The sequence below is a fragment of the Desmodus rotundus genome, chromosome 3 (assembly GCF_022682495.2).
Source record: "Desmodus rotundus isolate HL8 chromosome 3, HLdesRot8A.1, whole genome shotgun sequence".
NCBI lineage: Eukaryota > Metazoa > Chordata > Mammalia > Chiroptera > Phyllostomidae > Desmodus > Desmodus rotundus.
In genome coordinates this window covers 47092822-47120025 of record NC_071389.1, presented here as the reverse complement: position 1 = coordinate 47120025, position 27204 = coordinate 47092822, and the positions used below count along the sequence as shown (strand labels likewise).

Below are 27204 nucleotides of genomic sequence, written 5' to 3'. Positions count from 1 at the left end.
ATGGAGAAACATGATGACTAAAGCAATGTTTTGATAAAAAGACATGATTTAATTACAAGGAAGTTTTTCTGCTAGTAATTCCACCTATCAAGATACACAATATATGTAGACAATAGATTTGTGTATCAATGAGAACATTTAAATCTAGTCTTTACAATTTTATACAACTTTTTAAGATATGGTGCAATCTTTATTCAAGTTTATCAGATAATATACAACCCCCCACATACAATTTTGTGATTAGTATAACTGATGTTAGGAAACAGGTTTGAGTGCCTAAAATACCTAAAAGTACCTAAAAGTCTAAATGCCTATCTTAAATACCCTACTAGGGTATAGGCACCTATCTTATCTTTGTGGGTACCTGTTGTGAATGCTTGACTCCATTAGACTTAACAGCATTTTACTGAAGGTCCACAGATCGTTACTGGTGTTGAGAAAATCCAATGCAGTTCTCGCCCTGTCTATGGTAGATCTTTAATATTTGTTAAGCAATAATGTAATCATGCTGAGAAAGACAACAGTAGTTGCCTGGGTCAGTACTTTCAGGAGATTCATTTTCATTTTATTTTGTGTAACTGCAATTGATTTATAGCAGAAATTTACACCTAGCATTTCATACTCCACAGGACAGCACTTAACTTTATCTGGCTTCCTGTAGTGATATCCATTGTTACCATGTGACTTTACTATGTGGTTTAATTTTGATAGTGTTAGTGGAAATATAAAATTGGTACAACCTCTTTGGAGCTCAATTTGTTAATTCTATTAATTAAAAAAAACAATTGTAGACCTTAATTGAGCAGTTCCACTTTTAGAAACTTGTACAAAGTTGAGTGGACAAAGATAATAAAGGCTGTATTGTTTATGAACGGAAAAACTGCCAACAACCTAAATGTCCATAGGAAGGGTTACATGAATTATAATGCATCTAGCTTACACAATTCTCTGCAGGCATTTTTTTTTTTCAAAAAAGAATGAGGTAGAGTTTCTGTATTGCCACAGAAAGGCCTTCGAAGAACACTAAGTGAAAAGAAAAAGGTTGAATGATAATAATTAAAATAACAGTAATTATTATGATAAACACTTATAAACTATGTACTATATTTTAAGGACTTTACCTTTATTAAGCCATTTAATTCTCACTGCCACTTTGAAGTGCATACTATTGTTATCCCCGTTTTACAGATGAGGAAATTGAAGCACAGTAATACTAAGTAAATTGCCCAAGGTCACAAAATTATTGTCAGAGGCAGTGTCTGGTTTGAGATCAGCGTTCTCACCTAGTTCTTTCTATGCATGTTAAAAATGTATAAAATATGTGTGTAAATATTTGTGAGTAGGTATGTAGATGTATATGTATTCATATATGCATAGAAAATGGCTCTTAAGCATAGCCTCCAAACTGCTACCAATTGAACCCTCTGAGAAGGGGTTGGGGTGGGAGAGGAAGAGGGAAAGATACTTATGAGATATAAGTCGCTTTTGCTTGTTTTTTTATTGCTATTAGGGACATTAATATTTTTATAATAATTGTTTTTTCATAAGGAACGTTTCTCAAAATATAACGTTCTACTTATTTTTCTTTTGCTGCTAGCAGTTAAAAAAGAACTTTGGCCATTTTCCTCACTGTTAAAAAGCTCTATCATTCATTGGTTCACTTAACAAAAACATCTAAACTGTCCTAGGTGTCACCGCCTCTCCCAGTTCTCAAAAAGCTCACTGTCTAGTGGAACAGACGCACATGTAAACATGTGATTCCGGAGCCTCTGTAAAAGGGATGCACGAAGATGGGTTGGGAGTGGCACAAAGGAGAGTGGCTCCAATTCTGTGCAGAGCAGTGGGGAGGAAGTCACCCAGAGAGGAGGTAATGTTTTACCTAAATATTAAAGGAAAAGTAAGAGTTCTTCAGGAGACAGAGGAGGGGGGAGAGAGAAAAAAAAAAGCACCCCAGATGGAGGGAATAATGGGAGTAAACACATAGAAGTAAAGACTTTACACTAGAACCCACATCGTTCTTCAGGGATGGGTGGTTTGACTTAGCGGCTGCTAAGGAAGAGAAACATGAGGACTGTCTCTGGAGATGGGGCAGGAGCCACATCATCTAAGTCCTATGAGTCATGCTAAGACCATCCTGTCTGCCACTTGTTCCTAAGGAACATTAGAAAAACCAGGTGTTTCCAGAATAAGTCAAAAGATATAGACCAAAGATATGCATACATTGGAAGGGCATTCTGACATATGCTATGTGTCGATGAACTTGAAAACATGCTAAATAAAATAAGATACAAAAGGACAAATATTGCATGATTCCACTTATATGAAGTACCAAGAATGGTCGAATTCATAGTGAAAGTAGAACAGTGGCTCCTAGACGATGGGGGTGGAGGGCAGTTACTGTTTAGTGGTTACATAATTTTAATTTGAGAGGATAAAAATGTTCTGGAGATGGGTAATTGTGAGAGTTGCACAATAGTATCAGTGTACTTATGCTACTGAACTGTACACTCAAAAAGTCTTAAAATAATAAATTTTATAGCATGCATATTTTACCATAATAAAAACCAGGTTAAAATGGTAAATTTTGTTATGTATATTTTTACCACAATTGAAAAATACAGAAAAAAGAGATAAAAAGATAGAGACAAAAAATTTAGGGAAATAATTCAAAGTTCTTTTTCTTTCTTGACATTAAAATTAGGTATGCCATTTCTTTGCTTAATATGATAATAATGATTTGTTTCTGTTACATAATAATGACTACTATTTACTGAAAACTGGCTCTGCGCTAGCTTTACTTTCATAGAGATGAGGAGATACAGGCTCAGAGAGCTCAACTAACCGGCCCAAGAGCACACAGCTGAGACGGCATTTCTAGGAAACCTGGAATTGGAATTCAGCTCCCAAAACTTTGCTCTTTCACCAGTCCACAAGGTGCTTGATTATCTCTTTTTGGACTTCAATATTTTACTCAAAAAATTTCCCTTGATCTGCAAAGAATGTATATTTGATGTTTTCTGGGTTCCGAAATTGTAAAAAGCCTGAGGTGACGCAGATGAAAAGTTCCATGTTTACTTTTGACTCACATCTGATACTTTTGAGTGGCTTTGACGCTCTGCAAGACAGACCAAAAAGCCTTCATAATGAGTTTGGGCGCACAGAACCTGTGAACTTCTCCCTCAGTCAGCCACCTGGCACCAAGCGGAGGACGGCCAGCATCTTCACTGGCGCAGTTCTCTGGACAACAGGCTTCCAGCCCCGCAGCCCCCTGCCACCTCCATCCCAGGTGCGCGCCTGCGGGGAGACCGAGCGAGGCTTGAGCGCAGGCGCAAGGTGGCGGCGACGCTCCGCGGCTGTGCTTTGCTGTCTGGCGTTCTGGTGTCCCCAGTGGTTTCCTCTTGATTTCTTCTTCCACAAGCCCCGCACTCCGGGTGGCCGCTGCCCCTTCTGCAGGCCCTTTCTATCCCCTGCCAAGGCCTAGCCCCTCGCGGCCCTACCCTCTGACCTCGCGTTGCACAATGTCCGAGCAAAGTCCCGGGGGTGTGCACGCCGGAGTTCCTAGCCCTGGGCGGGGACGGGCGGCGACACTGCGGGGAGCCGAGGCGGAGAGCGCGCGGCCGGCGCAGTCCATCCGCTGCAGCCCCGCGAGTTCCCCGGGAGCTGCCGCCGCAAGCCTTCCCGCCGCTGGGCCCCGCGGCCCGGCCCGCCGCCGCTCCCCTCCCAGGCCGCTGCCGCCGCCGCCGCAGCTATGGCGGAAGTTCATAGACGTCAGCATGCCCGGGTTAAAGGAGAAGCCCCCGCGAAATCCTCCACACACAGACATGAGGAGACGCTGGGGATGGCGTCGGCCGAAACGCTGACCGTGTTCCTGAAGCTGCTGGCCGCTGGCTTTTATGGCGTGAGCTCCTTCCTCATCGTGGTGGTCAACAAGAGCGTGCTCACCAATTACAGGTAGGGCCGCGGCGGCGGAGCCGAGACCGCGCAGAGGGAGCGGGGCGGCCGCGGCGGTGGCGGGACGCCGGCTCCCTGGACTTGGGCTGCTGAAGTTAAAGCTTAAGAGAGTTGGCCGGGAGCTGGGGAGGGCGGGCGGCTGACTCGCGGCCCGGGCGGGGGAGCCGGCCGGGCGCCCGGGCCTGGGGTCGGGTCTAGCTGCCCGCGCGCGTTCGGGGCCGCGTTCGGAAGGCGCTTGCCGGCCGCGCCCGCCGAGCAGTGCCCGGGAAACCCTCCCCTTCAGAGCGCGGGAGCGAAGTTGCGTGGTGACCTGTTGGTCCCTGTGCGTGCCGTGCAGGGAGCAGAGCGGGGGATGCCGTGTCCCCTCCCGAGCCTGGGCCGGGGGACTGGGCTTCAGGCTTTCCGAATTCGCTGACAGCCTCTGGGGACGTGCGCGTCCGGAAGCCCAGTGAAAACGAGCCAGATGCTGTCACTGGAACCCTGAGGCAGAAGCATTTCTGCTTTAAAGGTGTGAAACCGTTGAAAAGACCCTCGTCTCCACTTCGTTCAAAAAAAAAAAAAAAAAAAAAACCCGTTGCGCGCAGCGGACCGAAACCGTAGAACGGGACCGGAGGAGACGGGCGGCCGCCCGAGGCTACAGAATCGGCGGTGTTGCCTGACTACCCGCAGGGATTTTCTCGCCGATTTTCCCTTGGATAGGGGCTGACATTGGTGTGTTTGGTATCAAAATGCCTGTCAACGTTGCCGACATGCAAATTGACTTCACAGAGCTACGTTTGAGCTGTTCTGACACTGTTTTTTTTCTCTCCACCGCCTTGCAGATTTCCCTCCTCACTGTGCGTTGGACTTGGCCAGGTTGGTTGGAATCCTCAGCGTTGCGCGGTTGCTGTCGCTAGAACTTCTCCGTGTGTCTTTATAGGCGGAACAGTACATCTGTGTTCTCTGTTTGCAGATGGTGGCTACAGTGGCAGTTCTCTGGGTGGGAAAGGCGCTCAGGGTCGTCAAGTTTCCTGACCTTGACAGTAATGTACCTCGAAAGGTAAATAGATAGATAAAGTAATACTTTATTTTCTGAAAAGAAGTCACTATATATATATTTTTACCAGTGTCTTGCGTATATAAAAAGTGCAGCCTTGTTGTCGCCCAATCCAGAGTGGGTATAATGAAGGTAAAGAATTAATGTTGTAGTATGTATTTTTTAAAAGTTCCATAATTTCTTTAAAATTAAGGGGGGAAAGCCCCAAGAAACCATGTGTTCTTTTTTAATTAATGAACATTTTGTGGGAGTATAACCGTTTTTGCATTTTCTGCATTTAATCTAGCCAGTATATTTCATTCATTGTTCTTCGGGTTTATATTCTTATTCTTCTGTCTGTATCTGCTTGACTTCTCAGGAAGATGAAATGCATTTCCTTTTTTCTGCTGATGTTAGAGCTGTGGGCTAATACATTTAATACATTATCATACTTTAAAGTAAACAATGTGTTTGCCCCACATGTTTGCTCATGTTCATATTTGTTTCTCCCCCCCCCCCCCCCACCATGCTTTCCTCTCTCTGCCATAGTAGTGCTGTTTATCCAGGAATAATGTGGTTTGGGCACTATATGGGGGCCAAAATTGGGTATGAGAACTAATCTTATGTTTTAGAGGGAAAGAATTTAATCACATAAACAAAACTGTTTGTTTGAAAGGCCCTGTTTTAGCTATCTTTATTATTGAGTTTTGTTATCCCTTTTTAAATTTTCTAGACGTTTCCACTACCTCTACTATATTTTGGGAACCAAATCACGGGACTGTTCAGCACAAAGAAACTGAAGTATGGATAACTTTATTTTACTAGCGAGGTTAATAAATGTATTCTTGAAACTGTACTTGAATGTGAAATATTTAACACATTGTTATTGACTCTGAGATAAGTGAAAGGACCAGAAAGCTTCTGTTATTAAATAATGATTACATTAAAGTTTTTAGTTAAAACTCTTTATGTTTAAAGAGAAAAAGGATTTTTGTTTGTTTTGGGTCTTTATCACTCAGTTTGATGATAGAAATCTTATCATGTTCTAAAATCCGGTGATAGGAGATTTTCATTATTTTTCCAGATCTATAGTAGTGAAGGATATATACCAGGCTTTTGGGATTGAAATTCTTTAATACAATTTATAAATACTATATTTTTGACAGATTCCACAAGCAAAATCAGAGGGTAGATATGAGAACTTTTGTAGTTTTCCTTTTAACATGAGGTAAAATAACAAACACCCTGGTTTAAATATGATTAATATTTTATACAAGGCTGTTTAACTGTAGAGGCAGCATAATCATTTTTAGAAAGAAGTGACAGCTCTCTACTCCATGACAACATTGTCTTATTATCCTCTAACCATCCAATTGTTGGCTTCTCCACTTAAGGAGGACAGTATGTATTGGGTGTATGTGATGTTAAAATTATACACACAAGGAAACCATTTAACAGAAACCCATGGCTTCAGCACTTCCATATGAGCTAAACCCCTGGCATACTTACTGGATGACTATAAAACAGAATGGGGAAATCTCTGAGGATCAGAGACAAAGTGTTCTCTATTTCTTCTTTCTTCAGACCCAAGAAACTTGACAGAATGACCATGATGATAGCTCTGGAGAGGGTTCCATGGAAGTCAGACTTGTCATGGTCAGGGCATCCTTTTCCATCTCAGTACCCACTTGGAAAGAAATGCACACCTGCTGCAAAGGCTGCCTAATAGAGTTCTCTCTTTTTCATCCTTTGTCATCCATCCATTCATTCATTCATACTCTATTTTTGATTGCCAGCTAAATGTAAGGCACTTTGCAGTGGGATGAGATATATTCATAAATGACTATATTATAGGAGGCTATATGTTTGATCAATGCAAGCAAAATACTCTCGGATTTTAGAGGAAGACAAAATTACTTCCATAAAAGGACAATCAAGGAATGTCTCATGGAGTAAGATTATTGTAGGTGTTATTTGGAGGGTTGGAAGTGGGAAGAGAGTACAGTAAAGAAGGGAGAAAGAGGTCTTTTTCTCTTAAAGACTAGTATGGTTACTCTTCAGGGTGTATAGTATACATAATAAGTAAAATTAAAAAAGTGGCTGTTAGTAGTCTTTGATAATGTATGAGCTTTACTATTTCAGAGTTTGGTGTTGCTCATTTGTAGTAGTTTTGTGAAAGCAGCCCTTTCAGGCTTTCAAATAAGAATTATATCTAGAGAGAAATAAGGGTTTAATTTGATCACAGATTAATTAACATGGAATTTCCATAATGGAAAGAAAAGATTAGCATTATTTTAAAATACTAATTTGGAGAATCTTTTAAAAACAGTTAAAAGATAAATCATTAAACTTTATTTTACCTAATTATCTTTTTTTTTTTTTTTTTTGCAGCTTGCCAATGTTTACAGTTCTGAGAAGGTTCTCCATCTTGTTTACAATGTTTGCTGAAGGAGTTTTACTCAAGTGAGCTAAATTTCTAGTATCTAGTCTTTAACAAACTTTAATAACTTAGAAAAGACACCCAGCATAGTAATTATCTAATAAAAATATTAAAATAATTTGTCTTGCTTCTACTTTATGTTTTGGAAAGTTTAAGCAACTTTATCCCTTTGCTATAGGCACTTATAGTTTATGGGAGCAGTATTTGGCAAGTTATGAATTGGAGTTGGAAACCTGTCTGAACATGAGATTTACTTTCAAGAATTCTTACCTACTGCCGCCACTGGGTTGGTGTAGTCTTTAAATAGTGTTCCTGGCTTGGCTACTTTTACTACAAATGTGTTGACCTTTTTCTGATTAAATCCTGATTTGCTGAAATTCAAACTCAATAATAACAAATGATAAGAATAATGAAAAAATGAGATGCTTATTTATATAATAAAATAAGTTGCTTTATCAAAAGGGTGCTTTTAAATATCCAATTCCTTGGAAACATTTAAGATATGACTGTAGCGTCTTCTCAAAGAAAACATCTTTCTTTTTTTTTTTTTTTTGCCTATGTTGTAAAATGAGTGTTTATATATTTAAAATTTTTTATTTTGTAGGAAGACTTTTTCTTGGAGTATTAAGATGACTGTATTTGCAATGATTATTGGAGCCTTTGTAGCTGCCAGGTAAGATGTGAGCCTATATAAACCTATGAGCATGTTAGAAATGATCAATAATTATTTATAATGACCAATTACGATAAAGATAATTTTTATATGCTAAATAAGAATCATATCTTTGAAAAGCATCCAAAAGACCTTTCAAATAGTTAAATCTTTTTTGGTTTGTTAAGATCAAGGCTAGCAAAAATCAGATTTTGGGGAATCTTAAAAATTAAATTCATGTATTTTAGGATTTATTATACTATTTTCTACTGATTGAGCACATACCGTGTGCCACATGATATGTTTGACATTTTATACATATTTCTTATATATTCACAACTCTGAAAGGTATGGATGTAATTTTTCTATTTTATAGTTAAGGAAACTAAAACCTAAACTCAGTAACTTGTTCAAAGTGATATAACTAGTAGACAGCAGAACTGGCTGGAATTTGAATCTGTGCCTGACTCCAGAGCCTGTGTGCTTTTATAAACCATGTAGCATTTTTTTACTTTGCATGCTGCTAAAGAAAATAGTGTCTCAGAAAAGGCAGGCGATAATGAATTATTTGCTTTGTAGAATAATAAATAATAGAATTGCTTTATTTGGTCTCACCTAAGATAATAGCACAGATGCTACAACTTATATAGTTTATTAAATTATTAAAGCTTTTTCCATTGTTCTTAAGTTTTAGTTTTCAAATAGATGGAGAAAGTATATATCCAAAGACTCAGAAAATTAAAATGATGGCTAGAAGCCTTCTACAACATTTCACTCAGCCCAGGGCATGCATATATGGGTTTGATAATGCCACAAATTCTGTCTGACATAGTTTTTATTTGGGAGTTACAGTATATCTTTTGGATTGTCTCATTTACCTTCATTGTATCCCTGTGGTATAGATGGGGGAGGGGAGTAGGAAATATAAGTCAAATTCTATTCCACCCTAAATCTCCAAGTAAAATTTCGTTGTTATAAAAGGGTTAGGGGAGATAGAATAATTGGTTACTAGAATTTCATTATATAGCTAACTGTTTTTCCCTCTTATTGGAGGGAAAATGATTGCCTCTTAGGAGAAAAATTCTATATGAGGTCCTACTTTTCTTTTTGAGGTGCCCTGCCAGTCTGAAGCATTTCCTTGAAATTTGTGGGATCCAAAATTGAGCCAAACAATGGGAATTCCTCAGGGAGCTAACTCTAGCCTACAAAGTTTCTGAGGGGGATTGCTGTCTGGACCAGCCATGTCTAATTAGAACCTTTTATTTGGGAAAGAGATTGGGAGGAAGGGGACAATCCCCTGAACTAGGGGATTGTCAGGCTGCTTGAAAGAGGGGGTATGCCTTAGGCTAGTTCTGCCTAAAAATGCAGTGGCATAGAGCTCCTCAGAAGTCTTGTTCCATGTAGTAGTATAGGTACAAATATGTAGTGTCTTTGCAAAATCACAGAATGTGGTTACACCACATTTAGCTAGGGTGTTAAAATATGAAGGGATACTTTTTTAGATTTTCATTTATTCTGTTGAGATTAATAAATTCTTATCTCTTCTAAATACTAGAAAACTTCAATTTCCCTAATGTCAATAAACATGCCACATAGGCACATTAAACAATTTAAGTATTTGAGTTCCTACCGTGTGCTTTTGGACACTGTTGTAGCTTAATCTCACACATCAGAAATTCCATCTAGTAGCCCAACCACTTGTGCAAGAGAGTCTTACCTTTTGTGTGGACCTTTGGAAAATGACAGGTTAACGAAACAACTCATCCTTTTGGTTACCTTGCCTGTGAAATTGAGCTCTGATGCCTTCTGCCTGCTTCAGATGTATTACAATAGCGAATTTGGTTCTTTTGTTGTTGTCTGACTTTGAATTCAGAGCAGTGTGCTATTTAATGGACATGGTTTATTGCTAATGATTTTAAGTGTTAGTGCTTGTCATTTCTGAAGACTATTGAGTTTAAAATTGCAATTTGTAGCCAGAAATCAAGAAATACTAGTAGTTAATAAAATGGTCTAATGTTCATGTACCTAGATAAGGAAATGTTCTTGCAAATACTGTATGCAGACCTATTTCAAATTAAATGCATGTTCTGTGAATGTCAGTCATTATTAAAGTGTTGCTTCTGTTTTGCAGCTCTGACTTGGCATTTGATCTGGAAGGATATGTTTTTATTCTGATAAACGATGTTCTGACAGCAGCAAATGGTGCATACGTAAAACAAAAATTAGATTCAAAGGTAGGTAGCAATATAAAGTTTCTTCAAGAGATGTCTACTGATGTTGGGGATGATAATGTCAATTCATCAGGGAATAAAGAAAATGTAGGAGGGTTGGGAAAGAAACAGGATCTCTAAGAACAAGTGTCGAAAAGTGTTCATGGCTGTATTCTAGAGGACTTGGTGAGGGACCTGGACAAGAAAGAAGTATCTGGAAGCCCTTGAGCAGATTTGAGGAAAAGTGATGTTGGAAGGTGCTACAGAAAAAGAATGGACTTTGTGTATTTTTCACAAGAATAATGGGACTCTTTAGGGAGCAGTAAGATCTTTCTCTCTCAGGGGCAGCACTGAGTTCGCTGGCCTAGATCTCATGAATTATATATTTCCAGCTCTTTTCTCTCAACTTTCAGCGTGCACACACAGGCTTTAAAGATATTTGTTGTTTGTTTGTCTACTATATACTTTTCTTTTTTTATTGTGTACTTTGAGTATAGACACGCTAAATTTTATTTTTAGACCAAGTCAGAAAGCTGAGTTATTTGAGCCACCCTGCTTTACTACCTCATGGTATACTCATAAGATTACATTAGTATAAGAAGAAGCTATATAGAACTGAGGGTTACATATTGTAGGGTTGTTACTGAAGGAGTTGTCCTTTATATCATAATGTATCCTACATGAGGCCCCACATGAGATATTTATCATAGATGTTACCGTGGTTTTTCCTGAATAGCTGGTGTATTTTATCTCATTGTAACAGACCATGGCTTTATCTTATTTTCCTACCAATGTTTTCTCTTCAGTCAGATTACCTTATCTGCTTAGTTTTTAGTCAGCTCTATTATATGTGCAGTGTTTCTGTAACTATGTCACATCCATTTTTGGAGTTCAGATCATAAATTCCACTGTTTTTTTTTTTTTTTTTAATATATTTATTGATTATGCTATTACAGTTGTCCCATTCCCCCCCACTCCACTCCATCCTGCCCACCCCCCCTCCCTCCCACATTCCCCCCCCCCCCCCATAGTTCATGTCCATGGGTCATACTTATAAGTTCTTTGGCTTCTACATTTCCTACACTATTCTTACCCTCCCCCTGTCTATTTTCCACCTATCATCTATGCTACTTATTCTCTATACCTTCCCCCCCTCCCCCTCCCACTCCCTTATTGACAACCCTCATGTTCTAGTTGTTTGCCTAGTTTGCTCTCATTTTTGTTTTATGTGTGGTCATTAATAACTGTGAGTTTGCTGTCATTTTTACTGTTCCTATTTTTGATCTTCTTTTTCTTAAGGTAACTCCCTTTAACATTTCATATAATAAGGGTTTGGTGATGATGAGCTTCTTTAACTTGACCTTATCTGAGAAGCACTTTATCTTCCCTTCCATTCTAAATGATAGCTTTGCTGGATACAGTAATCTTGGATGTAGGTCCTTGCGGTTAATCTTGGGTAATGTAATTATGATGTGCCTTGTTGTGTTCCTACTTGGGTCCAGCTTCTTTGGGACTCTCTGAGCTTCCTGGACTTCCCAGAAGTCTATTTCCTTTGCCAGATTAGGGAAGTTCTCCTTCATTATTTGTTCAAATAAGTTTTCAATTTTTTGTTCTTCCTCTTCTCCTTCTGGCACCCCTATAATTCGGATGTTGGAACGTTTCAAGGTGTCCTGGAGGTTCCTACGCCTCTCCTCATTTTTCCAAGTTCCTGTTTCTTCATTCTTTTCTGGTTGGATGTTTGTTTCTTCCTTCTGGTCCACACCATTGATTTGAGTCCCAGTTTCCTTCTCATCACTATTGGTTCCCTGTACATTTTCCTTTGTTTCTCTTAGCATAGGCTTCATTTTTTCATCTGTTTTTCGAATAGATTCAACCAAGTCTGTGAGCATATTGATAACCAGTGCTTTGAACTGTGCATCCGATAGGTTGGCTATCTCTTCGTCGCTTAGTTGTATTTTTTCTGGAGCTTTGAAGTGTTCTGTCATTTGGGCCATTTTTTTTTTTTTTGTCTTGACGCGTCTGTTACTTTAAGGGGCGGAGCCTTAGGTGTTCACTGGGGCGGGGTAACGCTGGTCTGGTCGCTGCGCTGTGACGCTGTACGTGGGGGAGGGGCCGAGTGGGAGCAATGGCGCCCGCCTCACTCTCCTCCGGATTTCAATCTTTCACTCTGATACCCACAATCAAACTGGGCCCCTCTGGTGCTGGTTCTCGAGTGGGTTTGCCTGTGCACACTCTAGGCCCCTGTGGGTCTCTCCAACAACCTCTCCTGTGAGGCTGGGAGTCTCTCCTGCTGCCGCCCCAACCCCCAGGGGCGCTTTCAATCAGAGGTTTGAGGCTTTATTTCACCGAGCTGGAGCCCTGGGTTGGGAGGTCTGCTTCGCTCCCCGCCGTTCGTCCTGTTTATCTGTGGGCGAATGTGGTGCCCACAGATAGAGGGTGCTACCCGCTGGGTTTATGTTCTCCGCCACTCTGAGACCGGCCCTCTGGGTTTATCTGTGCAAATGTGGGGCCGCAGGGTCTGCTAGTGCTCGGACTGCCTGCGCCATTTGTCCCACACTCCGCCAGACTCAGTCCTGCCACAGCCACGCGAGTCCTCTCCACCCCAGTGCCCGTCTCCGCCCCTCCTACCAGTCTGGATGAATGTCCATTTTCTATTTCCTTGGTGTCGGTGCCCCCCGCTGTTCGATTCTCTGTCAGTTCTGGTTGTGCGAGGAGGCGCAGTGTGTCCACCTACGCCGCCATCTTGGTTCTCCTCACTTCTTTTGATAAATTCCACTGTTTATGTACTCCTTAGTAGTGTTAATATTGAGTTTGTACTGTCTTGGCAAGGGGCTTTGCCTTCTCCAGAAAGAACTGGAAAAATGCATGGCCATCCCAATAGTTCTCGTTTTCAGAGAATGTTTATTTATTTTTTTAAAGATTTTATTTATTTGTTCTGAGAGGGGAAGAGAGGGAGAGAAGCATCAATGTGTAAGAGACGTCAAAAGGTTGCCTCTCTCGCTGCCCTGAACTGGGGACCTGACCTGCAACTCAGGCATTTGTCCTCACTGGGAATTGAACTGGCGACCTGAGCTGCTGAGCCACACCAACCAGGGCTAGAATGTTTATTTTTAATATCCTTGAGGAACTAGGGACAGTGTAGATCTGTTTCCAACAAATTTTCTTCAAACATACCTTTTGTGTCTTGTTCTCCATGTACCTACCTTGAGAAGTCCATGTGATGATTGCATTTTAATGGAAGCTACTATTAAAAAATTTTATCTTTTTGAAATAGCTTAAGAAAGAGATTTAGTTTTATTCCATTTTTTTCCTTTCAGTCCATTTGTTCTCTTGGAAAATAGGTATGAGTAATATTTCATTTGTCCAGCAGCCTTAGCTGTGTCAACAGTACTGTCTAATAGAGTTTTTCTGTGATGATGGAAATATTCTGTATTTGTGCTGTCTATTAATGGTAGCCACTAGCCACATGTGGCTGTTGAGCAATGGATAAGTGACTAGTACAACTAAAGAACTGGATTAGTAGTTTAATGTAATTATAATGAAATTGAAATTGCTGCACATATGACTAGTGGCTGCCTTATTCAACAGCACAGTCTAGAGTATATTCTAGAACACAGAAAATAGCAAAGAGGGTTTCTGAGTAGTATTTTATTCCCAAGAGGGCTCTTTAGTTTCATATTCAGAAATAACATGACTTACTTGTCACAAGTAAGACCTTTTAAGCATATTGATCTGCTTTTCATGGATTAGGAGCAACAAACTAGAGGATGGACTTCTATTTAGAGGCAGAGAGAGGCTTACCAGCAGTATAAAAGGTCAGCTAACAGCAAGAGAAACAAACAGGAAAACTATAAAAATCAGACGGAAGTACTCAGAAATGATTCAGGGGCTATTACACAGCATTAGGCCAACACCATAAGAACACAAACAGTAATGCATGTTTATGGTGATGCCCTAAGTTAAATTTTAGTCTATGCACTCTATTTAAGAAGTCAGGATGAAAATACTCAAAGCAGTTTAAATGTGAAAAGAAAATCAGAACAGTTTGGCATTTAAGTTTTTGGCATTTGTCAGTTGTCTGGATGGTGTGTGCATGTGTATTTTGTGTAGTGTGTAGTCATCCTCTTTAAGAGATAGACAACACTCATGTCTCTGGTTGCCTGTGTACCTGTTGCTTTTTTCTTGTTGCCTTAGAAATGAGGTGTGCCTATTCACTGAGGGTTGTGGTGGCCACAAGCAATCAGTTCTTTGGTTGATCCAAGAGGCAGTAACGTCACACTGAGAAGCTTTTAATAAATCAGGATTTTTATTACCTATAATTTCAGAACTGCTTATACTCATGGCCCTTTGAACATGAGTCATGTGGCATGAAAACTTGGTGCTGCATTTCAGACATGAATGCAGCTATTGAATTTAAAACACTTTTAACTAAAGAAATCACAAACAATGCACATTTATGATAGAAGTAGTAAAAAACATAGATAAGCAATAGGAAGAAAGTATAAATCTTCCTTAATTCTACCATCAAGGGAGAAGCACTGTTTTGGTGGATATCCTTTAGTGTGTGTGTGTGTGTGTGTGTGTGCGTGTAAAAGTTTAAAAGAGCAATGATATGTAATGTTTCCTAGCCTGTAGTTTTCATCTAGTACTGTTTCATGAACACCTTCCAGTATTATTAAACATTTTTAGTGGCTGCATAATATTTAATTGCATGGTTGTATAATAGCCTAGTCAACTAGTTTTCCCTTGTTGCATATTTGTTGCCAGTTTTTCAAAGCTTCTTTTGAGAAGGTGGTTTGATTTTTTACATAATTTAGTGATCTTTCAGTCACAGAAGTTAGGCAAATACCATATCCCTATCCTCACTACTCTTTTACCCCCCTGGCCTGTCCACTCCTCCCACCCCAAACTTGGGCCTACTTTTTCAGGTGACTCTGCTTCCTGATGAATGTCCCAGAAGTGTGTGAGTCAGAGCTAGACCCAGAGTTCTCACAGGCTACCTGCGTTTGAAGATGTGTGTGGTCCTTCACTGCTCCCCGGTAGCTGAGGTTACAACTAGTCATACTATGTTTTAGGAATTGTAGTTATAATAATCTTAATTTTTAATGTACTTCACATTCACATTTTCAGAAATAATTCACTGGAAAGCTATGCCTGTCTGTGTTGGTGTAGGTGTGAGTCTGTGTGTCTGTCCTTCTATCTTTCTTAAATGGTACTCTGTTATGATTCTGAAAAGCCCACACTAACCTGATGACTTTTGGTTCAGTTCTGGAAAGGGAAGGGCTGTGGGAGGTATTTCTATAGAGATGTGATATATGTTCAACACAACCTCTTTCCTAATTACTTTTTTGAAGCAACAGTTGATGTCATTTTCTCTGATCTTAAACACTCAAAAAATTTATTTTAAATAAATTTAAAAGCTTATGTCTGTGTTTTTCTTTTGAAAGCCCAGGCTATTTCTTTATGTTTGAAAACTTCTGACTTGCCTAATTTGGTGCATATTTTGTGGGGGAGGTGTGTGCGTGCACATGTGTGTAACGAGGGGTGGTGCTCCAGCTAGGACCAAATGAAACACCTAATTATTTACTCTCCTAGGAGCTGGGAAAATATGGTCTTCTCTATTACAATGCACTATTCATGATTCTGCCCACCCTGGCCATTGCGTATTTTACAGGAGATGCACAAAAGGTAGGACTTTCTAACTGTGGTTTAATGGCTTATGTTACTTAATTGTGTTGTTATTTATAACCAAAAGATAAACTGTGGAGTTATTGAATAATGTGCTTATTAAGTGACAAACAACTGATAATTTACTTTTTAGCTTGCTAATGTCATGCTAACGTTTTTTCTTGGCATAGTTATTGGATAGTACTAAAGTGGCTCAAAATAGCTCTGGCTGTCAGCATAAAAATAGTGCATGCCAACTAGTGTCCTTTTCGTATGGTCCAGCAGGATAGAGGAAGGGAACGTTTACATTTCTACTAAACTACAAAATAGTAGCAAACTCTCCTTGAAAAACAAAATATCTTGAAATAGTAGAATTCTTCAAACTTAAGCAAAATTCTAGGCATCTCTAGAAGCTCTCTGTTTTTTTATAAAATTTGTCATCCTGGCTTAAATCCTAAGCTGTTTTTTTCTCAGGAGATATTTAGTGCTGTGTGGTGACTTAACCATATAAATAACAAATAATATAATGGTTTACTCACTTTCTGCAAATGTTCAGCTAAATAAATCCAGAATAAAGTAATAAAATAAATCCAGGCAAGAATTTTTTTTTTCTAAAACAACCCCATATTCATAGGCAAAAAATTGATACCATTTTGTTAGAATTCACAAAATTTTGCAAACTGCGTAATTGGAAATCTAGAATTCTGCCAAGGATTTCTGACCCAAGTTTCCTTCTACTGATTCCTCTGGCTAGTAATTTGTCAGAATAAATGTGTTGGTTATTTACTCTAATAATAGCAACAATTCACACAAATCAGTGGGAGCCGAAATAAAGAAAAGGTTTTTGAAAGTAGTTAGACTGTTAAAAAAAATTCCTCTTGAATCAAAGGTAAGAGAAAACTGCTTTTCAAGCTGTTTTTTCCATTAACAACTTTCTTTTAAAAAACTGGCTTAGATCATCTTCAACATGTGTAAATGTTTTAAATGAACTCTGTGACCTGGCTGCTAGAAGGCCTACAAATGACACCAAAGTAGAAAACGCAGCTATTATTCTAATAAAATACATAAGTATTTTGAGGCTGCAAAAACAGTGGAATGAGAAACTAACATTTATTGAGTCCCTATTACGTGCTAGTAGTCACTTTATTTATGTGATATAATGTAGTTTTCATAACAGCTTTAGAAAGTTTGAATTATCTGTATTTTGCCAATGTGGAAATAGAGGTTCAGAGAGACTCACTAACCCAATGTCACATTGTCTGTGGGTAGTAGAGGCAGGACTTAAATCCAAGCTTGGTTCCAAAGACCATGGTTTTTCCACAGTATTCTGCCTTCCTCTAGCAGGAAGCAACCCTTACTTCTTAGCTTTGGGGCAAGAATGTGATATTTTATAACCAGGCCCTTCTTGGCAACACACATGATTCCAAATCTTAAGGCCAATCTGTACATGAGAAAGTTGGAAGGATTAATGTGGTTAGGTTATTGTACAGACTTGGCAAATAAGGAAATTTCGTTGGCAAATAAGAAACTTGAAACTCTGACTAGTAGCTACTTGAAAAAAATTGAACCAAAGGAGAAATTTCTTCATTCCAGAGTGATTATCATTTTGCAAGCTATGTGCATAATTCATGTATACTTCATAGTTTAGTAACACACATTTAATTTGAAATGCTTCAATATAATTAAGAATGTTAACTCATTGTGGAAAAATTACTTTGTCACCTGTATTTGGATGAGATTTTAGATTTTCCTCCTTTTCTTCTTTTAAGCAGAGGATTGAAATGTGAGCAATTTTTCCCCCCAATGAAGTGCCAGGTAAAGGTCAAGAAAGATTTATTTTGGAAGAATAATGGTTCATCTAAACTTTCAAGTTGGGATGATAGACTAATTACGGAAGCTGAACTCATTGCTCTGTAATCAAACCCTATAAGTATTTTGACTCTCACATGTTTGTTCATTCTCACTGTTATTATTAAAATAATGTGGTTCTCAGTAACACATTATTTGCTGTAGATGGACACACTGGCTGGCAGTCTTACGATCCCGTGATCTTTTTCTTATGTTTTTTCCTTAACCTACTCCCCTTCTAACATTCTCAGGTAGTTAAGTGCTATTGTGTGTCTCACAGTGTTAGGCTCAGGTGATAAGAAAAAAGAGAGGAGTTAGGTGATATTCTTACCTTTGAGGACCATACAGTCACCTTTTGGAGCAGACCTGTCATCAGAGCAATAAACTATTACAGGTTTTGAGGGAGAAATGTTTGGGGCACATTGTGGGGCATAAAATGGAACCGGGTCAAGTCTCCTTGTTGGGGATGGAATGTCTCAGGGAGCTTTGCCTATGCACAAAATTAAAATGTAAGTGGTGTGAATAATCAGTGTTGTTTTGGTAGGTTATGAATTAAATTTGAAACTTAGAAGTGAGAATTCTGGGGTGGGGTGGAGGGAAGGGGAGAAAATGCAGACAATTGTAACTGAATAAAAATAAATTAATTAATTAAAAAAAAAAAAGAAGTGAGAATTCTAAGTTTGACTCTGTTCCTAAATTCCCGAGAAGTAAGCTCAATTCAGATTGGTGTTTCTGAGTATCTCCCTTGTGCTAAGGAAGCCCGATGCTAAGTTCTCTTGGGAATATATGAGAAATATAATATAGTTCTTGCCACGTAAGGAAGTCATTTGTTATGCTGCAGAGATGGTGTAAGATCTAGCACCAAAGTGCATGTCCATCAGTGACTACTATAGGCATTCAAGTTAGGGAGAAACTATGTGGGTTGAACATTAAGCAAGATTGGCTTTTTAAAGGATGTAAGGCTTGGTTTTTTGATCTACCCAATGTAACAAGTAATACTAACCTGTTCTAGGGGTTGTTGAGCTATAATTTAGGTGGTTGAGTAGTTTACTTTTATTAATCAGCTCAGAAACAATGGGTGGAAGCCATAGACAGCCCGATGTGTTCCAGAGGCTCATAGAGGCAACCTACAAGAGGCTGCAGTTTATTTCTTCCACTGGAAAATTCAGTCATGTGGTAGTCAGTGGGCTGTTTGAAGTCTGGCAAGAAGTTCACATTAAAGAGGGGGGGTGGTATGTGGCAGGATTTCAGGTAAATTTTCTTGTAAGTCAGGTTCATTTTTAGTGTGTCTTTTTAGACCTGTGCTTTTTCTCCAAAGTATATATACCTGTAAGCAGACAGACATTCATGTATGTGCGTGCATTTTTTTAAAAAGACTTTTATTTATTTATTTTTAGAGGGGAAGGGAGGGAGAAAGAGAGGGAGAGAAATATCAGTGTGTGGTTGCCTCTCTCACACTCCCCACTGGGGACCTGGCCCACAACCCAGGCATGTGCCCTGACTGGGAATCAAACCGGCAACCCTTTGGTTCACAGGCCGGCACTCAGTCCACTGAGCCACACCAGCCTGTGCAGGCATTTTTTAAAGAATGAGTTATTTTTCATGTGACAGTTTATCTTTAAATAAAGCTTTCCCCATATTAACAATTTCGGCATATTTCTGGCCTTTAGTAATACTTTAACCAAAGGGTATGATGACTTGTACTTGACAAGATATGCTCACATAAATTATTTTCCCTGATCCTCATTGTATACCTGTGAGGCAGGTTGTTATCTGATTTATAGAAGTTAAGGACATGCTTAAGGTTGCACAGTAGCAGAGCTTAGAACTAGAGCCTGTCTGACTCCAAATAGACCCCTTGCTGCTTGCCTGACTACATCTCTGCTCCCTCCCTGAGTTACATTTTTCTACTGTTTGGGGCATTCATACTGGGCTTTCTTACAGAAGAAGCTATTGAGTCTGAGAAACACCTCAGGGTAGTGTTAAACATAGGGTCTCTGCAGCGTGGTCTTGTTGTTACTTAATTATTTACAAATAATCATACTTCTTTCATTCACCAAGTATTTATTGAATGCTTATTATATGTGAGGTGTGGTTCTAAGTTTATAAAAGACACATTGCTGCTTTAAAGGAGCTTGCATTCCGATGTGGTGAGATAGGCTAAACATAACTGTATAATGAGAGCTACATAGAGAACTAATATGGGGAGAGTGATTGGAAAAGTCCTATTTTGGATAATGTGGTTAGGGAAAGCATCTTTGTGAGTTTCATTTGAGCACTCAATAGGACTGAGGCCACTTTTTGTGGCGCTTTAGAAGGAGTAATCTAGGTCAAGGAAGAGCACGTTCTAAGTGCTGAAATGGGAGTGCTTAGCTTGTTCACAAGGAACATTTTCTGAATAAGTAAATATCAGGAAAAGTCAAGATGGGCCTTGAAAGATGTGGAGGAAGAGAAACAAAAGGTACATTCCAGGTGTAACTAATAGCATGAGTACAAGGACAACTGCAAGAACCAGACCCTTCAGTATGATTAGGAGGAAATCAAAGACTTCCGGAACTTTAAATGAGACATTAGCATCTTGTTAAGGCCTCTTATTTCACAGGTGAGGAAACCGGGGTCCAAAGAGGGCTCAGGACTAGAACTCAGATTTCCTGACTCTGTGACTGTTGCTCTCACTCCTCCCACCATACCATACTCTGCTTCCTTCTAAGTTGGGGCTGGTGCTAAATACAGGAATTTTACATTTACTCTGCAGGTAGTGACAAATCCCTGAAAGAAGTGGTATAGGGGAGAGACTTTGGGGCCAGAAGGCAGAAGGCCAGGAATCTTTAATTCTCTTTCTGACCACGGTCTGTCTTTGGACAAGACCCTTTTACTCTACAGCCTTGTTTGTCACATGTAAACTGAGTAGGTTGGATCAACTGAATTGGTTGGGTCTCTAGGTAGGGCCCTTTCCAGGGCTGAGACAGAGTTTCTGAGAAGTGGAAGGAATGTCAGTGTGAAGACAAGGCTACCATTCCGACAGCTGGCCCGGGCCCAGCTGCTTCCTGACTCCTGATATAACCAGAGCTGATGAACCAGTCTCATCTGTTGGGTACCAGGCTTTTCTGGCCCAGATCTATTTGCATGGAAGCTTTTTATGTGTTGAATGAAAAGATCTGCAAGATAAATTGTTAAATGAAACAGCATAGTGTAAAACAGTGTGTATCATATGCTACCTTTTGAATAAAATAAGAAAACAGTAAGGATATATATGCACATACATTTTATTCACTATTTAAGTAAAGAAACTGGAAGAATATACGTGAAACTAATAAAGTAACCACCAGGGGGTGTGTGTATGAGAGAGAGAGAGAGAGAGAGAGAGAGAGAGAGAGAAAGAAATACAAGGTGGGTGTGGGAGGAGTATGAAAGGTTCCTCTACCCTGCAAGTTTCTTTCAGCTGGTCTAATAATTAAATCTATGGTGAGACAGATTAGCAAGAGAAAAATAACCGAATTTAATCGCATGTGTACGTATGGGAACCACATATACATGTGAGGTGCAGGGACGGAGAGTGAAAATGAGGTATATTTGACATTGATTCAAGGATAAGGAGCGGCACTTTGGGGCTTCAGAGGAGAGTCATGCAGGTTGATAAGAAGAACACAGGTTTACTAATTAGTAGTTTGCCCTACCATATAGATAGCTCAAAAGGTTATCTCTGATAATCTCTTATTATAGGGCAAAGCCCTTAATGTAAATTTTTCCAGGCAGTAAAGAGAGGAGGGGTGGAAGTTTCTCTTCAGCCTGCAGGGTGTCTGTTGCCTTTAATATAAAATAAACTCCATACCACAGAGGCACATCTTTGGGTGACTTATTCTGAACCCCTACATGGGAACTGGAAGGAATGGGAGACTCATCTTTTTATATTTTTTGGTTGTATAACCATGTAAACGCATTTTAAATTATATTTTATAAAAGTAACAATAAGAAAAAAATTTTTAATTACTTTTTATAAATAATGGCTATACAGTGATGAATGCTAAATTTTAAAAGGGGGGGGAGGTGAGACAAATTAACTTATTCTCATTATTCAGATTTGCATACTCTCAACCTAAGATGCAGAATGAAGCAAAATCAGATCCAAATTGTTTTTCCCTAAACCCCAGTGTTAACCTTAGTAGGCAGAGGAGGGAAAACTTCCTCTGTTAGGACAGGAATCCAATCAGAGGGCCCTGAAAGGTCAGCTCCCAGGGAAGCAGGAGCTATACAAAGCAGTAATGGAACCAACACAGCCTTTAAGCAAGAAGGCCAAGGAAGAAAAAACTAAATTACCATAAAAATTGAAAGGGAAGATCCAATTGAACAACGCATCCCAGTAAGCACATCGTATTGTACAAGTCATTGGCAGAGCACTCTGAGAAACCAAACTAGTGCATGTGTGTGTGTAATTTTTAAAAACAGTTTATTCAAGATTCTCAAAGTCCTGGGTTTACTGGAAACCAAGGAACCAATGTTTCAGCATTTAGTTTTTTAAAACATATGTTTTCTAACTTTAAAAGATTCTCCTTAAAAAACAAAAAACAAAAAACCTGTATCATGAAGAAGCCAGTTTTCTGTTAATAAAAGATATCTAGTTAACTACATAAAGGCAGAACAACCATCATTTGACTGAAGACTTCCAGAGTGTCAATTAGGACAGACTGTGTTTAAACTTGTTAGTTGCTGCTTCATAAGGGGATAATGGGGGGAAGGAGGGAAGGGTTTTCAGGAACAACTATAAAGGACACATGGACAAAACCAAGGGGGGTGGGAGCAGGGGAGGGATGTGGGGATGACTGGGGTGGGGGCGGAGTGGTAGAGGGTAAATGCGGACCACTGTAATTGAACAACAATAAAATAATTTATAAAAAGAAAAAATAAAAGGGAATGTCTGCAGCACAAAGCCAGTGATTCACAGAGTCCCAGAATTGGAGCCTGGCCTTCTGACAGCACACCCTGCTAGGTGTTCTCATGTAGGGATGTAAGAACAGACCCCTTGCTGTAGATCTTACAAGGCCAGTACTGTAGGCAGTGGTACATTGTATAATGTCTTCTTTATATCTCTGGTTCAAATACATGGCTCAGATGAGTTTTACAGGAAAACTTGCTGCACAAATCGTCTAGCTAAAGGTGTCTCTTAATAAGCATTGCTGACTAAATAAGATGAATTTTTAGGCTGTTGGTTTAGCCTCTCCAGAGTTGTTCTTTTCTGGGTCATTCCTTGGACCATAAAGACTGATTCTCAAACCCTGAACTATTCTTTCCACATAGAGACAGGTCCCTTCTACTTTCTGGATCTTGGTATTTCCATACATAAAACAAGAAGGTCGTTGGATCAGTTATTGCAGATTATGAATGATTAGATTTTGCTCGCTGTCTGTATATCGTGTTATTGACAAAGTAATGTTTTTAGCTATTCTCACTTTGAGGATATTCCTTTTTCAAATAAAAGTGACTTGTTGATAAGCTGGAGTGTGTGGTTTTGCCATGAGACATAGGTTTTCCATAGGTGGCAGAACCTATTTAGCAGATGTAGCGAAGATACCTGAGTTCCAACTCCTTGTCTGAGCTAGGAGCAGACAAGGAGTAGAGAAGTTGTGGCAAATAGTTACAGCAGTGCAGAGAGCAGAGTAGGTGACCTAGGACTACCTTCCCAAGGTAGGGAGGGAACTGTGCAGATCATTTGCACCACTGACGTTATCTTCTGTCTTAGCATGTTTCTTAGTAGTTTACTTTTTAGGGTAAGGATTCAGTTTCTTTCTTTTTTTTTTTTTTAATTTTTATTGTCATTCAATTACAGTTGTACGTCTTTTCTCCCCATCCCTCCACCCCACCCCAGGATTCAGTTTCTTTCAACATAGTTTTTTTGGAGAAAGAATTTTCAAAATAGAATTGCATCATTCATCAACCATTTTCTTTACCATGAAGTCCAAAGATTAAGTGGTTTATTTTTAGAGCTTATACTAAGTCAGGAGGTATCAAAACAAATAAGATGTCTCAGTCATTATTGGAAGTTTATTTCACGTATCAAGTAAATTGGCTACTCTGTGCTTATTTAATTTTCGTGGGAGTGAGAATGGTTGCATTTTATACTAAAGTGCACATTGAAACTGTTTCATTAGATCAGGGGCGGTGAATCGGTGCTGCCATCCTGTGCTTCTTGCACATAGCGCCACGTAGTCATAGCACCTTTTGCTAAGCCTCGGCATAGCCTTAGACGGTTTACTAGGACAGTGGTCCAGACACCCAGAATCAGTCGATCAGTTTATGTATAATAACTGACATCACTTATTGGGGATAAGACAAATCTGATTGTATCCCTGAACTAGATTTTATTGATTGTGTTATTGATTATATAGTGTTAGTGCCTAATATTACTTAGATACTCCCTTTTTCTCAATTTCCTTAACTGAAGCAACTAAAGAACACTTTTTCATTAAATTTTTTCCAAATATTTTTATTTAAATAGAAGTCTCGTTCAAACCAAATACCTAGTTTTAGGAAGTTCATTTAACCCATTTGTCCAATGGTTATGCCACATTCTTTTCATGCCTGTGGTGCATATTGACCTGTGGTATTTATATTACACCCATCAGCACCAAGAACCAGAGACTTGTTTCAAAACAGAAGGTAATCTAGGAAGGCGTCTTTGTATATTCAGACTGTAATCACAGCCACGACTCAGCCAGTATTGAAGATTGCAGGCCATGTGGCAAAGAGCCCGTCCAGTTTTACCCCACAGAATGAACAAGCAGGTCATTTTCTTTAGTCTTCTCTAGAGGCAGAAGTTCTGTTTTAAAAAATTTTCCCTCATTAACGGTGTATGTGTTCACTGTGACATCTGTCTTAGGGAGAAGAAAAATTAGCTTGCAAATCTACCACTGAAAGATAGTAGTGGTCTAAGTTTAAGTCAATAATAATCTCTTCTGTTGGTAAATTTTGTATACATTCAAAGTGTCTGCATTTCATTCTCATAAGAGGCAGATGGAGCAGACTGTTTTCTATATTTGTAATATAGATAGAGGCTTAGAGCAGTTACAATGATTTTATGATGGCCTCACAGAAAATAATGGCAGAGAGAGAATTAGAATTCCCACTTTTTGACTCAGTGAGCCAATAACAATAACTGGAACCATCTAGGAGGAAACACGTCAGAACACATTGCCTTGCTTTTGGTTTTCCCCAGTAGTACAGACAGAAAGATGATAGGTATGGAGCTGTACAGGCATTTATTAGCTGGATAATTTTGGGACAGTTACTTAAGATTTCTGAGCCTAGGACATAATAGGCACTAAATATACACAGTGGTTTTTACCTTTTTTTAAATTAAAAAAAAATTTTATTTTTAGATTTTATTTATTTTTAGAGAGAGGAAGGGAGGGAGAAAGAGAGAGAGTGAAACATCATTGTATGGTTGCCTCTCATGCACCCCCTACGGGGCACCTGGCCTGCCACCCAGGCATGTGCCCTGACTGGGAATCAAACCAGCCACCCTCCAGTTCGGAGGCTGGCGCTCAACCACTGAGCCACACCAGGCAGAGCTCCCTTTATTTTTAAATATTATTTTTATATAAGGAGAGTGGACACCATTGTACTGTTAGCATCATATTTATCCTACAGCTATACTTTTAAATGGTTACTACTTGTTCTGTGGCAGCCAAAGATCCATTTTTGTTGCAAAGTAGAGGAATGCGATAGGCTGCTTGTGCCATAGAGTGAGTAGCCTTCTCCAGAGGTGGGCTGAGTATTTAGGGAAGGAAAAAATCCCATGAGAATTATTTTTCTATTTTTGAATTTTATATAAACAGAATCATGTCCATGAGATTTATTTTAATATTCTATAGATATATCTTTTATATTCCCAAGGAAGACTGTGCAGTATTTATTTGGGGTATTTTTCTGAATAAAATGTAATGCCCAGTGTAGAGAACCTTGGGCTTGGAGCATATAGACTCAGGTCCACCATGTAATAGCTCTATTACCTAAAGGAAGTCACTCATTTTCTTCTGGGGATAATAAGGCTTGGCCTTTTTACCCCACAGGGTTGCCATGAGAATCAGTTGACATGATGTATGCAGAAGTACTTTGTAAACTATAAAGCTCTCCACAAATACTGTAAAAGGCAGTATGTTTTTATTGCCACAGTTATTCCTTTATTATCAGCAAATCTGACTAAATCATCTTTAGCATAGTGCTTCAAGGCCTATCATGGTACCTGGCACATGGTTAGAACTTAGTAGATGTCAAATTATACATTTAGATTAGAGGAGATGTTTAGAGCTAAAGGAGGGAAGGAGCTCAGAGGTATGGAGGGGTTTATTGGAGGTCTTTGCTAGATAACTGATCACCTGCCACTCCTAGGTCACTGATAAAAAAATTAAAAGTAACATTTATATATAATAACTGACATCACTTATTCAACTAGACTGCCTTCATGTCAGGGTTTTTATCCCTAATGTTTCTAATTTTGATAACAGCTCTGCAAGGTAGGCCTTATTCTTTCTTGGAAGTATACAGAAACTAAAGTGCAGAGAGTCATCGTGGTCCAACACACCAGCTTATTCTTTTACTGACTTTGGGGTAGAAGAGTAGCTTATCCAGAAAAGGAGGATAATTTAGAGTTGAGGAAAGTTATTAGGCTTCCAATTTCGTTTATGTGATTCATCTTGGGTGTAATGAGGTCAGTGCTTATCACACTGATCTAACACGTTAGAACTGGTAGAAGCCTTAATATACACCCACCTTAACCTCCCTCACAGAGCTAAGTAGCATAATGAAGCAGTGCCCACAGACACAGGGTTCCCGAATCTCGTGTGCTGTCTTTTTAGCTACAGTTACTTTTCCTGCAGGGTACTGGTGGCCCTCCCAAAGACACTTCCAGTGCTCACTTGATGGTTTGCAGGGTTATTCCTTTTCTCTTCAAAGGAAAAAAAATTAAACTCAGTGCAAAAACTAATGAGTTGTATGCCAGTAAAATGACATTTTACCATTATAAGAAAACTTTAAGTCATATAGGTTTAAATTAAACTTAAAATCTATTTACCAGCATGTACAAGTAGGTATATAGGTATATTCACAACCAAAGTTCAATTCATCTGCTTGTAGAAAATGATGCTTTGTCACAGCTCAAAGACTTGATATTGTTAATTTGTCAGTTCTCCCCAGATTGATCTATAGATTCAACACAGCCCCGATCCCATAGCAGAATTTTTTGTAGAAATTGATACGATCATTTTAAAATTTGTATAGAATTGCAAAGGATTTAGATTAGTCAGATCATTTTTGAAAAAGAAAAATGTTGGAGGATTTATTCTACTTTATTTCAAGACTTCTTAAAAAGATAAAGTAATCAACACTGTGACATTGATTTATGTGTAGATATAGATCAATGGGACAG

General features: G+C 39.2%; 1 protein-coding gene across 2 annotated transcripts in view; it reads left to right on the top strand.

The window, feature by feature from the left end:
• Positions 1-3605: 3605 nt before the first annotated feature.
• Positions 3606-27204, top strand: part of SLC35D1 (solute carrier family 35 member D1) — a 43333-nt gene continuing 19734 nt past the window's right edge. Inside the window, exons 1-8 of one of the 2 annotated variants that reach the window (XM_053920390.1) lie at positions 3606-3951; positions 4773-4806; positions 4904-4990; positions 5700-5767; positions 7358-7429; positions 8011-8079; positions 10190-10292; positions 15864-15956. In XM_053920390.1, coding sequence (XP_053776365.1) covers positions 3749-3951; positions 4773-4806; positions 4904-4990; positions 5700-5767; positions 7358-7429; positions 8011-8079; positions 10190-10292; positions 15864-15956 — 729 coding nt within the window. In that variant the 5' untranslated portion in view covers positions 3606-3748. The remainder of the gene's footprint in view (positions 3952-4772; positions 4807-4903; positions 4991-5699; positions 5768-7357; positions 7430-8010; positions 8080-10189; positions 10293-15863; positions 15957-27204) is intronic. The other variant, XM_053920391.1, reaches the window with a different exon arrangement.